At 43.1% G+C, this 17,491-nt stretch overlaps 1 protein-coding gene across 9 annotated transcripts in view; it reads right to left on the reverse strand.

Moving 5' to 3' along the window:
* LOC147033350 (uncharacterized) overlaps window positions 1-17,491 on the reverse strand; it is a 193,042-nt gene that overhangs the window by 89,792 nt on the left and 85,759 nt on the right. For 8 of the 9 annotated variants that reach the window (XM_085871585.1, XM_085871576.1, XM_085871579.1 and 5 more), the window contains exon 3: window positions 15,024-15,134. The exons of the other annotated variant lie outside the window; for it this stretch is intronic. In XM_085871585.1, the coding sequence (XP_085727711.1) occupies window positions 15,024-15,134 (111 nt within the window). The remainder of the gene's footprint in view (window positions 1-15,023; window positions 15,135-17,491) is intronic. 9 annotated transcript variants of the gene reach the window in all.

The following is a 17,491-nucleotide window of genomic DNA, read 5'->3' on the forward strand; positions in this document are numbered from 1 at the left end:
TCTGCTTCAACGAAACATCCTATTCCAGACGGATAAAAGCAACTAATTGTTCCTCATCTCGTTTTCTTCTTCCCGAAAAGATGAACAAAGATGTTTTTTCCTTTTCAAAAAAAAAAACTTACACTACCAAAGAAAGTCTACAGATAATCCCAAACACAACACAACATGCCCTCGTAATAAATAGCAAGACACCATTATGGCAGATTATTTTTGGTTAAAAATAACGGTTTCCTTAGCGAAGAGGATAATGGACCGATGATAAATTGAGTTTCCAAAGTGGTCAATTATTAGTCTCACCCGAAGGGGTTGCGAGACTATTCTAACGCCTCTGTCTGTCTGTCTGTCTGTCTGTCTGTCTGTCTCTCTGTCTGTCTGCGCTAATCTATGTTTATACGGAAATTTTAAGTGGCATAGTCACTTCAATATTTGGTATGTCCTTTCTTCCATCCTTTCTTTCTTCTGTCCATCCGTCAAAATGAAGAAGAATAACCTTTCTAACCCACCGTGTTTAGTTCTAAAGGTAATTGTAATTCTGGAGGGTTTTAAAGGGTAATTAAGGGTTCTGAAGGGCAATTCAAATGGGTTGTAAAGGGTGATTCTAAAGATTTTGTTAATTTCTGATTTTAAACAGTCGGTGCCGCCGCTTCAATATTTGGTATGTCCCTCCTTCCTTCCATCCGTCCATTAAAAAAAAGAATGATTAGAACCTTTCTACCCCTCTGTGTGGGAATAACCAGTTGCAAGTTGGCGTTTGCAGTTTCGTCACGTGTGCCCACGTATCCATGCACGCAAACAGACCTTTTTTATTTTTATTTTTTAATGCTCCACTTCAATTGGATATGGGTATGATTTTTTTTCTCTGCAACCACCTGTCTGATTGATGCGAAACCTTAAACATGAAGGAGACTCCCCATGGAGAATATTTTATTGATAACTGAGGTCTGTCATAGATCATAAGGTATGGCAGCCATATATTGTATTTATCGACTCCATTGATATCAATATACTGGTGGGGTCATAGAGGTATATCGATATTTTAAAAAATAACAATAATTTTATAACGCAGGTTCCAAAAATACGCAATGGTCCAACAGATATTCATATATGATGTACACATCATTGACACACAATTTTTCAAAGTATTCCCACACAAGGCTTTTTTTCCCCGAAGATGAGAAGGGTTATTTTATTATTTGTATATATTCTCAGAGTCAAGGCTCATCTGAGAGCTAACACACAACGCACCACAAGGGAGGGCAGGAGACAAGAGGGGTGGGAGAGGGAAGGACAAAACAGTGGGGAACAGAGACATTAGGAGATCTGTGGAAGGGAGAGGAATGGGGGTGGGGAACACAGGGTATACAAGATGGGCACTACAGGGACTTTCAGGAAGGAAAGCAGGGATATTGAAGGAGGTGGGTTTGGGGTGGATTAACGGGGGTAGAAAAGATTGTGGTTTTGGATGGGGAACGATAAGAGGTGGTGGTGGTGAACTGCTGTTTTGAAGGCCTGGAGGGAAGAATGGGATTGAACAGAGTGAGGAAGTTTATTACATAGGTGGGAAAAAGAGGAATGAAAGAGTGAAGGTGAGCAGTGATTCGTGGTTTTGGTAGTTTTATCAGAAGGGGGTTACTGGCGGACCTTAAGCGCCCTGCGAAAATATGGTGGGGGGGGAACAGAGCAAGAGCAAGTGCAAAAGGGGGGTGGGGGCGCGAGACTGGAGAGACGGTAAAAGACAGAAAGACCAGAGACCTGCCTGCGGTGAGAGAGTGAGAGGCCCAAAGACTCAGCTTCATCGTGGGAGATACCAATGATCCTAAATGCCTTGGTTTCCACAAAATGAAGCCGAGAAAGGTGAGAGGCAAGAGCACCAGCCCAGGGGGGAGAGCAGGACTCCATCAGGCTGTAGACAAAAGCTTTGTACATGGTCAGGAGCACAGTTGGGCTGAGGAGACTTTGCATGTCGAAGGATTCCCAGACTGGCTTTGGAGGCCAGGTTGAAAATGTGGCTTTCCCATGAAAGATCATGGCAGATAGTGAGACCTAGAAGCTTGAATGAAAGGACTTCTTCCAGAGGATTTTTTGAAAAAGTAGATGGAGGGGGGGGGGTTCCAAATGGTCCTTTCAGAGAGATAGTGTGAGAGTGTGAGACTTGTCAGGATTGAAAGACAAGTTCCACGTGTTGGATCAGTTTGTGATTTTATCCGGATCTGCAGAGAGCGAAGAAGAAGCTGCTACTTGCCGGTCTGAGGGATAGCAGATGGCACACGGCAGAGGGTGGAATCATCAGGAAAGAAAAAAAGAGGATTTTCCAGAGAGTTGGAGAGATCATTGATGAAAATCAGAAAAAGAACACGGCCCAGAACGCTGCCTTGAGGAACTCCAGCCTGGACATGAAGAGGGGATGACAGAACTCGGTTTAGGGCCACACGTTGGCTGTGACAGGAGAGGAAGTCTGCGAGCCATGAGTGGAGATGGCCTTGGATACCATAGGAAGAGAGTTACGTGAGCAGGGCAGAATGCCAGAGCGTGTCAAAAGCACGCGATATGTCGAGGGGTATGGTTCTAATTTCATGTGCGGCATTGAGGACCTCCATCCATTGTTGGGAGAGCAGAAGCAGCATAGCCAGGATAGTGGCATGGTCTGAAACCAAATTGCTGATCGGATATCAAGCAATTGAAGAAGAGAAAGGATTTAATGTCTAAAGCGATGATGAATTCCATAACCTTGCTGATGATTGGGAGAAGGCTGATTGGTCTGCAGTTGCAGGGATCTGTTTTTGCACCTTTTTATGCAGGGTGGTAATGTTTGCTAATTTCCAAGCAAATGGCAGATGACCTTGAGCAAATAAGAGGGTGACTAGAACAGAGAGAAGGTGAGCAAGAGCAGTGGAGCAGGTTTTTAGGACACGTGGGCTGATGTCGTCTGGACCGGTTGCAGAATCTGAGTTGAGGTTTGACAGCAAACTCTCCACTTTGTCAGTAGAAAAGGACACAGAGTCGAGGGACAGCTCGGTGTGACTAGGTAAGGTGGGTTCAGAAAGCGATGGGTTTCAGACACAAGATTTAGATGCAAACACCGAGTTTAGGCATTTAGCCTTTTCACGTGCGGTATCAGCAGTGTGACCATTTGAGGTGAGGAAGGGGATGGAGGGGGAACATACACCAGAAACAGATTTGATTAGACACCACCAGGATTTGGAGTTGGGAGAGAGGTTTGAAAGTTCAGACTTGAGCTTAGAAAGATGTTTTCTGGCTCTCCTGAGGGGAGATACAGACTTGTTCCGAGCTTTATGGAAGGAACTGAGATTACACTCAGTTGGGTTTGCTTTCCATGAGGCAAAGGCAAGTTTGTTTCAGGCTACCTGCCTTGCCACAAGCTTCAGTGAACCATGGGCGGAAGGAAGGGTGGAACAACTGAAGACGAGAGGGGATAAATCTGTGCATGAGAGAGAGCAAGTTTCTTTTCCTAGGATGAGTTGATGTTGGAGAAAGTAGTGATGGGAGACCACTCTCGAAGTTTGATGGCGGCTCGGAGACCCTGCCAGTCAGCCTGAGTGAAATGCCAGATTTGACAGCGCTGAGGTGGTTCTCTAACAACAGCCAGAGAGATGTCCATTTTGACAAGCATGTAGTCAGAAGAACCGATTGGAGTGGAGGAAGAACAGCAGATATTATCAGAGAACTTTGTCAAAATCAGATCCAGAAGAGATTGAGTAACGTTGGTTGAGATCTGGGTCGGGAAGTTGACCGATTGCGTCTGTCCCAATGAGTCACAGAAGTATTTTGCTGAAGTGCCATTGCAGGTGAGAGAGGTACCCACACCCAGCCAACTGGCATGATGACAATTGAAGTCACCACATAGTGTGTGAGGAAGAGAGAGTTTGGATGAGAGGATAGAAGTCATCACTGTTTGGTGGATGGCACAGCACACGTACAAACATGAGGTGGGAGCGGAGGGAAGCCGTAGCCATAGGTATTCCTGGGGGTGTGGGCGAGTGAGGACAGTGAATCTAAAGTTAGGAATAGAGTTTTTGATGAAGAGAGCAACTCCTCCACCAGAACGAGGCTCAGGTCTGTCATACCAGAGAAAGGAGTGACCAGGGAGAGATACTAAGGAGTCAGAGACATCTTGAGGGAGGAAAGTTTCTGTGAGGCAGATTATGTCTGGTTTGTCAGTGGCAACCTGAATGGAAAGATGTCAGGTTTGAGCGAAGGCCCCGGATATTTGAGGTCCACACTGTTAATGAAGAGGGAGGGGAGGAGGCTTTGGATGCAGGGAAGGGGGTGGGGTAGGACAAGGGAGGATGGTGGGAGGTAAGGAGAATTGTTGAAAGAGAGTGGGGGATTGCAGAAGAACTCGGGGAGGGAGCCGGATGAGGAGAAAAGGCTCTGTGGTGCTGGGTTGAGGTACAGTGGGGAGTAATAAGAGAGGGGACAGAAGGCAGTTGAGGATTTACAATGATGAGATGGAGAAGAGAGGGCAGGGGAAGGAGGCAGCTTTGTGGATGTGAGGGGGGGGACTTTAAGAAGGGTGAGTGAGGGGGGTGAATGGAGGGAGAAGGGTGAGTGGGGAGAGTGAAAGGACTTCCACTTCCAACTTCAACTTGTATTAAAAATGATTTTGTTTTAAGGCGAGGTCTGTATTAGTAATTTGACTAGGTCGGAATCTATCACCGTACCGGTATGACTATCGCGGAACACTGTACCGGTATCGCGTTCATACCGGTATCGCAGTTCACCGACTCAGCACAGGATTTCTAAAGCACTCTCGATTCATATAAATAATAACCGATTGTTAAGTGATTTAAAATCAGCCACGAGGACAAAGAAAGACACGATTGCTTGTACAGGTGGTCAGATGCTGATGGTTGAAAGTTAAATCATACTGTACTTACTTCCTGGTACATCTTGATGTCATACGTTTCACTCTTCCTGTTCCACGCTTAGTTGAGATGCCGAGTGCATCAAAGCTTTTCAAATCATGTCCAGTATTTAAGAATTGGAAACACCTCTCTTTGATTTGTTGGTGATATACCGTTTGTTTGTTTTTCATATCGATTTTTTTTCGGTATACCAGTATTTATCAGAATTCCAATGCCGGTATATCGATATGAAAAATTATATCGATATAACCGGAATAGCGATACATCACCAGACCTTATGGATTAACCCTTTGAACCCTGGCGGCTGGTAAACTGGCCGCTTTTCAAACTTTCATATACCTGAGCAGCCGGGTTTTTCTCTGGGGAGCCCAGGGTGGGGGAGCCAAAAGTCCAAGGAGCTTAGGGTTCAAAGGGTTAAGGGAAAAAATTTGGACATCTTCTCTGAAACCGGCGTGGTGCACCCAAAACACACAAACCCTCCCCTGGCCTGGATCCAAAAGTCCCTTTCCGTGTCAGGATGGAAAAGTGTCAACCTATATCCCAGCATATAAGTCTGGTGTTGGTTTAGCAGTTAAGTTGGCTGGCTTGGGACCTTAGAGTCCTGAGTTCAAGCCCCTGTCACCATTGAATTAACACCAGGTAGGGATGACAGCCTGTCATCCTTCTGAAGTCTGCGAAATGAGTACCAGTGTACTGGGGTAATAATCATTTGGGGTAACCTGTGTCGGAGTGTCGACTCATCCAGGGCTGTACTCCTTGCCAATGAAACTGCCTCGGCGGGCCTATGCGCCTTTATTATGCGAAAGGAATGGTATTATTATTATTGTCATCTCAGCATATTTCCAACAAAGAAATTTGAATTAATATGGGACCGTGGGTGGGTGGGGATGGGAGAGGCTGAGTTACCCCACAAAGACTTGTTTTAATTTTATCGTCTCTCAGTAATCATGGAAATATTCAAGATAATTGGAATACATCAGGACGGAATGAACAAAATTGCCGTACGATGTATCTGAAACATATATTTGAATAAGTTCAAACTCACGAGATGATGCTGTTTAATTTTGTTGGACTGAAATCCTATCAATATTGGCTACTTTATACATCATGGAGCAAGTGTTTGTGATTATGTGTGTATGCATGCCCGCTCTTAACCCATTGGTTGGACATCTGACCTGACGCCACCCACAATTGTAACCTGAAATACTCAATCTAAAGTACCCTGGGGACCCAAAATAATGCCCCCCCTCCCCAAGACCCAAAAGACACCTAACCTTTTGAACCCTGAGCTCCTTGGACTTACGGCTCCTCCACCCTGGGCTTCCTGGGAAAAATCTGACCGCTCGGGTATATGGAGGTTTGAATAGCGGCTGGTAAAATTATTAACAGTAGGTACGTCTTTGCTTCATGCACGTAACGCAGGTTTTGTGTTTTTTTGCCTATACAGAGATGTCAGTTGCCTATACACCGCCCGAATAAAGATATGCCTCAGAAGATCAGCATGACCCTGATTAATGTCTCAGGGTATTTTTATCTTTGCCGGTTCAAAGGGTTAAAGACCCTGAAGACACAAAAAAACCCTTAAAGACCCCAAAGACCCTGAAGATTCACAAGACACAAAAGACCCCAATGACTCCGAAGACAAAAAAGACCCAAAGGTCCCAAAATAACCAAAATACCCCAAGGGCCTGGTGTTCCCCCTTTCTTCCATTATCCTTATATAATTCACGGACCGGTGTTTACCTGTTTGTCGCGCTACTCATACTACAGTTCTGGGCCAATTACATCCAGATTTGCTATATAGGATCAGCATGACCCCAATTAATGTATAGGGGTATCTTTATATATGGTGGTGGTCTTAGGGGGGGACACAAATTCTCTATGTAAATGCGTATCATGTAGTGCCACCTCCAGGTGACAGAGGGTATCACAAGTCTTCACCATTTACAGTGCAGTACTTCTGTTCCGTTTTCCAGTGCTGTGAGGTGGTTTGAATTATTAACAGTATAGGTACGTCTTTGCTTCATGCACGTAACCCGATTTTTTGTTTTTTTTGTCTATACAGAGCTGTCAGTTGCCTATGCACCGCCCAAGTAAAGGTATGCATCAGAAGAACATGTTGCATGCCTGGAACAAGATCACCCATCAGGCAAGTACTCTACTAGTTGTCAATAACAAAATCTCAGTTTGGTCTCAGCCAGTTTCTCCATGATTCACACAACTGAGTACGAGTATGCTGTGTCAAGGGAAAAAAAAACAACAAAAAAACAAAGTCAATATTGGTTATTGCAATTTTTAATGATGCTCGTCAATGGTAACTCATAAAAATTCGAAGAAACATAAAAATTCGACGTTTCCTCAGCTGTTCTGAAGTACCCCATAATTCAAAGGTTAACCCTCTCATTGATCAAGACTTTCTCTTTTCCCATAAAAAGTCACCAACTTTGTTTATTTCAACTGAAAACTGCAGAGGATTCACGTATACATAGCGCATCTACAATGCAGTAATCTGTACGCTTGCAAGTCCAACCAGAAATCTAGCGCTTTCTTGAGGTCCAATGATTTCCTGAGTTATTCCTTCAAAAGTGCAACTGCTTCCATGGACACAGTAGCATCTATAAAAAGCTCCTGGAGCCCATGGTTGGCATTGGCCAATCGCATGGCTGCAGCATCCCAATAACATCACCAAGTGGAATCCAGCACTTATCCTTCTTTGATGGTCAGTGGAAGGTCGTTTGAGGTCCCTGTGGATGGAGGATGGGCACCTGAACATCATTTTGTGGTTTGGAAACGTCCACTACCCCTTCCCAATCCACCACGAACATTCCTATTCGGCTATCATGGTCATTGATGGCCGTGTTATTCACGGTCTTGACTACCATCAGCTTTTCATTGGACATTTCCACATCGATGTTTAAGTCATTTTCAATGTTCTTCTGAGACAAATTCGCCTTGACGATTGAATACGTATTCAATAGAAGCCATAAATTTGGCGGGGCACTTGAAATTAGAGTTTCTGTAAAACTTCAGAACTGTGAATGAATCACTTCCAGTGATCCTCCTAAAATGACAAATATTAGCGTACCAAGCACAGTCCTCATCATGGACTCTGGTAAAGGAGTGACATTGATGTCCAAGCTCTTGACGAAAAATATATCAATGTTGCCAATTGTATTCCTGGCATAATGAGCAAACTGTTCTGCATTTGCCATCACAATTTTACCGAGTCTTACGTCTCAATATACCATTGACTTCACATTATTGTGTGACTTCACCTCCAATTCCAGCTGCAGCACCTTTACCGTGGTGGGATTTGAAGTAATTCCACGTAATATTCAGGTCACGAGAGTATCGAGACACGAGGGTGAAGCAGTACTTGCTTTCGAATTGGGCCACACAGCCGTCTGACCAAAAATGTTTTGTGTCAATTGCTGCGTTGATGTTCCTCAGTTCCTCTATTAATATGTTAAATTGACAAGCTATGTAATTGCTATGCTCGAGCTAATCTGTAACAATACAGCAGCTTTTTCATTTCTTTTCTCCCTCCAACATGTACTAAGCTACCACTGTTTAGAGGCTGAAATTCTCCTGCCCGAAGTAGGCACTTTGGATGTATTGTTTATTTGAATAATTTTCTGAAAAAAAATCAACTTGAATGATTGCAGTATCGTTATTCAGCTGGTCTTTCAGAAAGCTCATCTCTTCATGCTGGCAAGTGTAGTTGTAGTGTTGGCGCAAGTAAAATTCCATCTGATTCCTGAAGTAATCTGTGGCCATTTCATCTGTTGCATTGACCTGATTTTTTTTTCCTCTCAGAGTACTTTTCACTGCTCTGAATCCACTTGTGACAGCACACATCTTCCTCAGCTTCTAATTCTGCGCATGCAAGTTGGAACATTTCATCATGTAATCCGCAGTGCTGTCCATGCTCGCCCGTACCTTGGATGCATCAGTTCAGGATCACAACATATTTCCTTGACAAGCAATGTAATGTGATGTCATCGATGTCCCATCGATCAGTTATCACCCTCAAGATTAGTTCAGCATTTTCACAATATTCACAGGTGCAGTTGTTTTCAGGAACCTCATCCTGATATCGAATATATTTCAATGTTTTTAACAAAACGCCAAAGGGAGCCGTATATAAAATGACCGTTTTTACAGCCATTTTTCCCTGCTGTGCAGGGGTTGGCTTTTTCTTGAGGCAATGGTTTATGGCCGGATGCCCTTCCTGACGCCAACCCTGGTTGCCTCTTATGACACACAGGGATATGGTACATCTATTCTAACCGGGGCATACACCAGGACCAGTACACTGGTACTCATTTGGCTGACCTCGGAAGGATGACAGGCTGAGTCAACCCCCTGTGTTAATTCAGCAGCCAACGGGGCTTGAACTCAGGACCCTGGGATCCCAAGCCGCCATCTTAACCACTAAGCCAACACCAGGCTAAAGGGAGCCGTATGCTATCCTGAATTTGGGGTCAAAGCCTGTCTTGGAATTGTGACCCTTTTTGACCTCAGCATTCATGAACACCTTGACCTCTTTCAGTTAACACAGAAAGTGCCCTTTCAATATATATATATATATATATATATATATATATATATATATATATATATATATATATATATATATATATATATATATATATATATACATATATATATATATATACATATATATACATATATATATATATACATATACATATATATATATATATATATATATATATATATATATATATATATATATATATATATATATATATATATATATATATATATATATATATATATATATATAGTTTCCTGTTTCGACACTGCCGATGCAGACTTGGTTCTTCCTTCCGTGACGTGCATGAAAAATCTGGTCTCTCCAGATATTTTTCCAATCCATTCCTTGTGGCTGTCTGAACACCTCAGGTCGTCCGGTCGGTGATGTCAGGCCTTGTTGTTTTTTTTTTGTTCATCATATCAAATACCTGACATTTTGATGCCGAAGGCATCACCGTTATAAGGTTTGCAATAACTGCCAGTTTCTTTGGTAATGAAGATCTCATTCTATTTACCAATCGACGAAGGGCCTGTCAGTTCGGAAATGCTGTCACGGAAAAATGTTGTGGTGGTGTGCCAAGTGGACTGTGGGGCAGCGTGCCATTGCATGCTTTCGTCGTATTTCTTTTCCGTTCTCTGTCCTTTTGTCTCGATTCCACAGCCTTCACTTCATTCTGTCTCAACTTTGCGCATTAAGCTGCTTTTCGTTGTCTCTCCAATTGCCTGTATGCATCTGGATCGGTGCTTTTTTTCTTCTCTCGCCACCTCTTACAGCATTTTTGGACCAATGAGGGGTTCCAATCCTGAAAATAATGCACAAATAAGAAACTAGATCGAATGAGCACCATCGTTTGCCCATTGATGTTAAACCAACAGATCCCAGCACAAGAATACCAGCAGAAGCATAATGAAAGCGATTATTTCATGGAAAACGATTCTGGATCTCTCATAAATAATCAAACTTACCAATCAGTGAACTCTCTTCCTCATATAACTTCACAGGAAGTCAACAATATTACAAATGATTTGTTCAGAGGAGGCGCGCTCTTAATGGCTGCCAGTAATCCAGACCATTTATAGTCGATGCAGTGAATTTAAACTTGTAACTTTTTACTCGCTTGAAGGATTTTTTTAATGGGTTTTATATTTATTTCGGTAATTAAAAATTGAATATTATCACAAACTGGGGTTGCACAAACCGAGGTTTCACAACCCGGGGTATTACTGCATTGCATAAGAGCTTTTGCCAATCTGATCAATTTTTTCCGCCCCAATATTTTTCTGTCCTGACACATTTTCTGTCCTGACACTAAACTTTGAGTGGCTCTTCTAATCCAGTCACCAATAATAACCCAATATTATGTTGGTTGATCAATGATGATGCTCTACAAAACATTGATTGTTACATGTTGTCTTAATGAGCAGTTCCCATCACGAGCTAATACAGGAAAACAAATTTATCAATGTGAAAAGTGTTGGGACGGAAAATCCCGGAAAGGGTCAAGCCCCCGCAGATATTTAGAAGACCCCATGAATCAAATATTGGTACCTCAGAGAGGCATTTGAAATGACGATTTTGCCCAAAGACTGAGGAGGGATTCTGTTTTTCTAAAGATGGAATACCATAAGAAAGACTGTTTTCCATCCTGATAAGTCTTGCCCCACCCAAATTAATGTGCTCCAAATGAAGGAACTACAGGGTAATTTTGGGAGGAACTACATTGCATGAATAGCAACACTTAATGTAATTTCAGAAAATGAGTGCAAATTTTTTGCATGGCCATTTTTGAAATTCAAGGAAAATGATGACACCTTTTGGATGCAACTCCGCCCCCCCCCCCCACACACACACACCTTCCCCCACGCCCCTCACTCTCAAACCTTTCTCCGCACCCCTTGCTCTCAAACCTTGCCCGCTCCCCTTGTTCTCAAACCTTCCCCCACCCCCCCAAAAGCCTCACCTTTCCCCCGCAAAGCTTGCCCTCCCCCCCTCACCCTGAACCATCCCAAGGTCTCCTCCCATCCAATCTCTAACTTTGTGGACCTCAAGAATCTGAGGTCTCCGCTCTAACCCGAGAGATCTCTCAATCCAGGCTGCTGCCGATAAACCAGACATCACCTGTTTAACAGAATTCTTCCTCCCACAGGATGTACCAGACTCCTTAGTTTCTCTCCCTGGTTAGTCTCCTCCGATTTTCCAGGCCTGAACCATGCCCTGGTGGTGTCGTTGCACTTTGCATCAAGAACTCAATTTCTCACTGCCCCTGGACCGACTTACTCCTCACAACCCCCAGGAGTACCTCTGATTGAGACTTCCTCTCTGCTCCCACCTCTTGCTCATCTGCGTGTTGTACAGTCACCCCAACAGTGACAACTCCATCTACCTCTCTCAGATAACACGGACAAACTTTTAACTAGTCATCCCAACTCTCTCTTTTCCTCATATGTGGTGACTTCATTTATCACCATGCTAATTGTCTCGGTGTTGGTACCTCTCTCACCAGCCATGGCACGCCAGCAAAGGACTTCTGTGACTCCACAGTGCTGACTCAATCTGTGAACTTTCTAACCCAGGTTTCTCCAAATCGCAAATACTCCCTTCTGGACTTTTACCTTTTTTATTTTATACTTCCATTTATTGTGCTGGCAAGATTTCATGGTTTAAAATCGCTATGATTAACGGTGCATCACCACTGCTATCGAGTATGGGGACAGCACTGAGGCAATGCCCGTATTACCAGTTCATTGGTACTCATTTCGCTGACCTCAGAAGGATGACAGGCTGAGTCAACTCCACCTAGTGTTAATTCAGCAGCTGACGGTGTTATATTGTCTTCAATTATCCTACCCTTCTTCCCACCCATGGTACACTGAATCCTGTGGTGTGGCAGTTGCTCTGAAACAACTCAGCTTCTCTTCCTGGAGGCAAATCTGACCGAAGGAAATCTTGGTGCTTTCCAAAAAGTTCACAACAAGTGTGTGTCTGCTCTCAGCAGAGTCAGAAAGCAACATCTGTCCAACCTCAAGAATAAACTTTCAAACTTGTTTCCTTTCTCTAAAACCTGGTGGTGCCTTTTTAAGTCTGTCTCTGGTGTATGCTCCCCTTCCATCCCTTCTCTTTCTTTAAATGGCACCACAGCAGAGTCTGCTCATGCCTCAATTCAGTGTTTGCTTCCAAATATTGTGTCGCCAACCCCTCGTTCTCTGTACCCATCCTTCCCTGTCATACCCACTGCTCCTGGACTCTGCGTCTTTTGCAGTTGAGAAGGTGGAGGTTTTTTCAACTCTCGCCTCTGACTCGGCTACTGGACTGGACGGCATCAGCTCACATGTCCCAAAAACCTGCTCTGCTGGTGTTGCACATCCTCTCTCTGCCATTTTCACCCTGTCATTTGTGCAAGGTCATCTTCTACTGCTTGGAAATCTTCCAACCTCACTGCACGACATAAAAAGGTGCAAAAACTGATTCCTTCAACTACAGACTTTACAGCTTGCTTCCAATCATCAACAAAGTTATGGAATCCATCATCCTTGTTGATATGAAAACCTTCCTTTTCTCCAATCACCAATTTGGCTTCAGATCAGGTCTCTCCACCATGGACATGCTGCTTCTACTCACCCAACAATGGATGGAGGCCCTCAATGTCAGACTTGAGTTCAAGTCAGTCTCTCTGGACACATCACATGTGTCTGGACACATCACATGGACACATCACAGTCTGGCATCCTACTTGTCTGCCTATGGCATCCAAGGCCAACTCCACACATAGCTTCCTGACTACTACTCTGTAGTCTTTTGACACTCAACAGAATCCTTTCATCTCCTCTCCCTATCAAGGATGGAGTGCCCAAAGGCAGTGTTCTGGTCCTCACCCTATTCATGATCTTCATCAATCATATCTCTGACTCTCGACAAAATCCTCTTCATCTATTTGTGGATGACTCCACCCTCTGCCGTTACATCTCTCATCCTTCAGACAGGCAGGCTGCATCCTCTTCCCTCTCTTCAGACCTTGAAAAAAAATATATATCAGATCTGGATAAAATCACAAGCTGGTCCAACACTTGGAATACGTCTTTCAATACTGACAAATCTTTCACTCTCACCATCTCTCCAAAAGGACCGTCTGGCAACCACCCTCCCCCCCTACTTTCTTCACAATCCTCTTGAGGAGGTTCAGTCATTCAAACTCCTGGGTCTCACTAACAGCCATGACCTTTCTTAGGGAAGCCACATTTCAACATTGGCCTCCAAAGCCAGCCGCTGACTGGGCATCCTCCATCGTACAGTCTTTCTTTGGCACTCCTGAACTCCTATCCACCTACAAGGCCTTCATCCGCAGCTTGATGGAGTACTGCCCTCACCCCTGGGCTGGCTCCCCTGCCCCACATCTTTCTCAGCTTGACACTGTGTAAACCAAGGCATTCAAGATCATTAGAATCTCCCATGTTGAAGAAGAGTCTATGGGCTTATCAATTCACCATTGCAGATCGGTCAGTCATCCCTCAGTCTTTTACCACTGCCTTTCTGGTCTTGCATCCTCTGCTCTTTTCATGCTTTGTCCCTTCTGTACCCCACCCCCAGGTTTCTACAGTGTTCACATGGTCCACCATCAACCCAATTCTGGTGAAACTACCTAAATCCAGGATCACTGCTCACCTCCACTCATTTGTTCCTCTTTTCTTCTGGCCTGTGGAATGAACTTGCACATCCCCTTCAATCTCATTCTTCCCACCAGGTCTTCAAAACAGCTGTTCCCCACCCTCTCAGATCATCCCCACTCCAAAATTATGATCCTTTTTTTACCCTCGTTAACCCCACCCAAATCCCTCCTAATTTTCCACTTTTTCCTCTTTGGAGTTTCCTTCTCCATGCACGAGTGTTTTCTGTCCCGTTTTTGTCCATTCCATCCTGATCCATTCAGTGTGCTTGCGCTTCCATGTGCCTCGATTATGAATACAAAAAAAAAAGATAAAAAAGTGGTATTACAGCCATAATTGGTCTAATTGAAATCCTTATCCAAAAAAAATCTGAAACTTCCTATGTCTGATCTACGACCCGATGTGAGTGAAGAATTAAATTTATGACAGTCACATGGTTTGGTAGCCATGTTGGAGTGAAAAAAAAAAAGTCAAAAATTTTCTTCACCAGAACTGCTTTATCGATCGATATAAAACTTCATCCATATGATCGAATAGCCATGAGGGATATAGTTTGAAATTTTTTTTTCATTTTCATCTTCATTGACGCAATATAGCCTTAATGTGCACAAAAGTGGTCGTTAAATATCCGAGTAATCAACAACGCCACGGATCATCGCAATTTATGTGACATCATAAGTTGCATGGATAATACGGGAATATGGGCCATAATAGCAGTGGGCCATAATAGTAACATGTTCAGGTAACGATGGTATTTTTGTTCAAAATGAGCGTACGAGGCGAGAATATGCGCTCGACTGAGTGCTGTTCCAATTCTGTAGGTCATTAATCAACGGTTCCAATTTTTAAATACCCAAAGGTTCCTAATCAACAAATTGTAAAGAAAAGCAAAAATATATGGGCATCAACACAAACCTTCATGATGATGATTTTCAAGCAATGAAGGTTTGGAGTCTATAAGTTGTGGGACATCCAAGTGTTTATCTATATTCACTTCAGTTTTCACTTTCACCTTTATGAATGAATCTAGGGGGGGGGGAAGAAAAGAAATAAAAAGCTTTTGAAAATACAGGTAGTTTTGGGTAAAACACCAATAACTCGATATATGAATGTGTCTAGAGTGGCACACCTTATGCTACCAAAGTAATTGTCGTGGTCATACCAACAATGTAGCAGTTGGGCAACAAGCAGGCCAACCAAGGCCCACACACAAGCCCACAAGGCCCAAGTCTCTCTGCACTGAGACAATCCCAACCTCCTCCAGGATGCACGCTTTCTTCAAAAAAACACTTCCCCGTTAAACTCTCAAAATCTATGCTTAAAGGTCCCATGTCACACAAAAGTACTGAAATTGCATATATGTAAATATATATATATATATATATATATATATATATATATATATATATATATATATATATATATATATCCTATAGGAGTTATCGTGATTTCTGATCTGAATGTTTTTTCACAATACTCGTTCTGTAAAATGTAAAATTAAAAAAACAAACTTCTTTGGGAACGCCCCTAAAAATTCTGCCGAAATCTACTGAATGACACATAACCCACATGACGTCATCCCCAGAACAACAAAGGCTGCACGTAAATTACTTGGGTTGGTGGTCTACGTGATTGTATTGGCTTTCTGTGCGCTTCCACATTTGATTGATCGACTCAAACGCTTCGTTCATTTCTGGTTTTAAAAAAATCAAACATTTGGTTATGAATAATGGATGACATGGACTTTGATTTGTCTGGGAGCGACAGTGAGTGTGAGAGAAATGAAGGATTTTGGTCTGAATCGGATGGAGAATTGTCGGATAACGCAGTCGCGGGAGGTGAAGTTCAGGCAGCTGGAAATGGAATACGGCCTTACCAGTTCGAGTCTGAAGCAGGACAAGCAGAGGAAACTGGCGATGAAATTCCCGGCGTTCATGATGATCGGGAGGACATCGAAGGAAGACTTGGCAATAACAACTGGTTACACTAAATCCTATTCGTAATTCAATAATGTAAATTCTACTTGCATACTGCTCGATATCAGAAATATTTTAGTGAGGTGACGTGACCAGTGCAGCGGGCATGCTGTTCCGCGGCGAATGAATCGCAAGCAAGGCCAGCCCATGTCATCGGCCGTATCTCTCCGCGCATAAAACGAAGCAATCTCGCTGTCCAAATACGATGAAAACTTGTGTGCAGAACACACCTTGTGACACAATTGTCTAGAGTAGTCCGATAAATCTGACGTTTGCCCTCGTCAACGTCACTTTAGATGTCCATATTCTCCGAAGATTCTCATCTTTCGGGAATACATGAAGGCTTACACCGTCTTTGGTTGTATTGCTGCATCCTGCTGCAATACATCTTGCAGGCATTTTCAAAAGTAAGGCTAAAACTCTTAAAAACTTTCGCGAAACAATCACAGGAATGAAGACGATCAGTGAGATCGCAAACACATGTGCACAATGCATTTGTACGTACTTTATACGGTGCGCGACGTCTCAATCGACTCTGAGCGAGTCACGTTCTGGAGATGACCTCAATGGTCACGTGACCTGCGGTTCGCTGAACTCCACCTTTTTTAGGGGCGGGGCATAGCAAGTTGTGAAAAACACTACAATTCTTCAAAATATTGGTCTAATTATCCCATTGTTGATTTTTAAAAAGAATCATGGGTGATTTCTTCACTAGGAAGGTCAAGTTAATATATAAATAACCAGAAACTTTTGAATTACATGGGACCTTTAAAGGGGATCTGGAAAGCAAAAAAAAAAAAATTCTGAAAATCATGAATCACGGTCTAATTTGAAGGAGAAAAAAAAAAACCTGAAAGTTTTTTGCCAATCACAGTGTCACAAAAAGCCCTAAAGTGCCGATTTTCGATTTCGCCAGCGGCATCACATCTTGAAGCCATATTGATCCGAACGGCTGCTTTACATAGAGAAACGGTGCATATCAAACTCGGATTCCGATACCGATTCCAACGTCTTCAGCAACTCCGAAGCTTCTCAGAATGTTGAAACCGAGCTGTTTTGATGAAACTGATAAAACTAGTCCATGAATTTTGAATAAACCGACAAAAATAGAAAAGCTTTCGGGGGAATTGTGGAGCTGCATAGTTTCGAGCTTTGTGCAAGCGATTCATCGGAAGAAGGCAGAAGTGTTAGTGAAGATGAAAACGCTGGTCACATGATCAATTCAGCTTGGTGGGGTTTGATTTTCTGTTCAATTGAAGGTTTATAAGGAAAGGATTTTGTATTAATTGATTAAGTGGTTCACATATTAAATCGAGCAAAAATACCCATCATTGCCCAACAGTCAACACCACGGACAAAATTGGCGATGAATGCTTTTGTGCCGTCGTCGCAAGCTGACCAGGTGTC

Source organism: Eptatretus burgeri, chromosome 2 (assembly GCF_056783735.1).
Source record: "Eptatretus burgeri isolate ZD-2024b chromosome 2, Ebu_testis_v1, whole genome shotgun sequence".
Classification (NCBI taxonomy): Eukaryota; Metazoa; Chordata; class Myxini; order Myxiniformes; family Myxinidae; genus Eptatretus; species Eptatretus burgeri.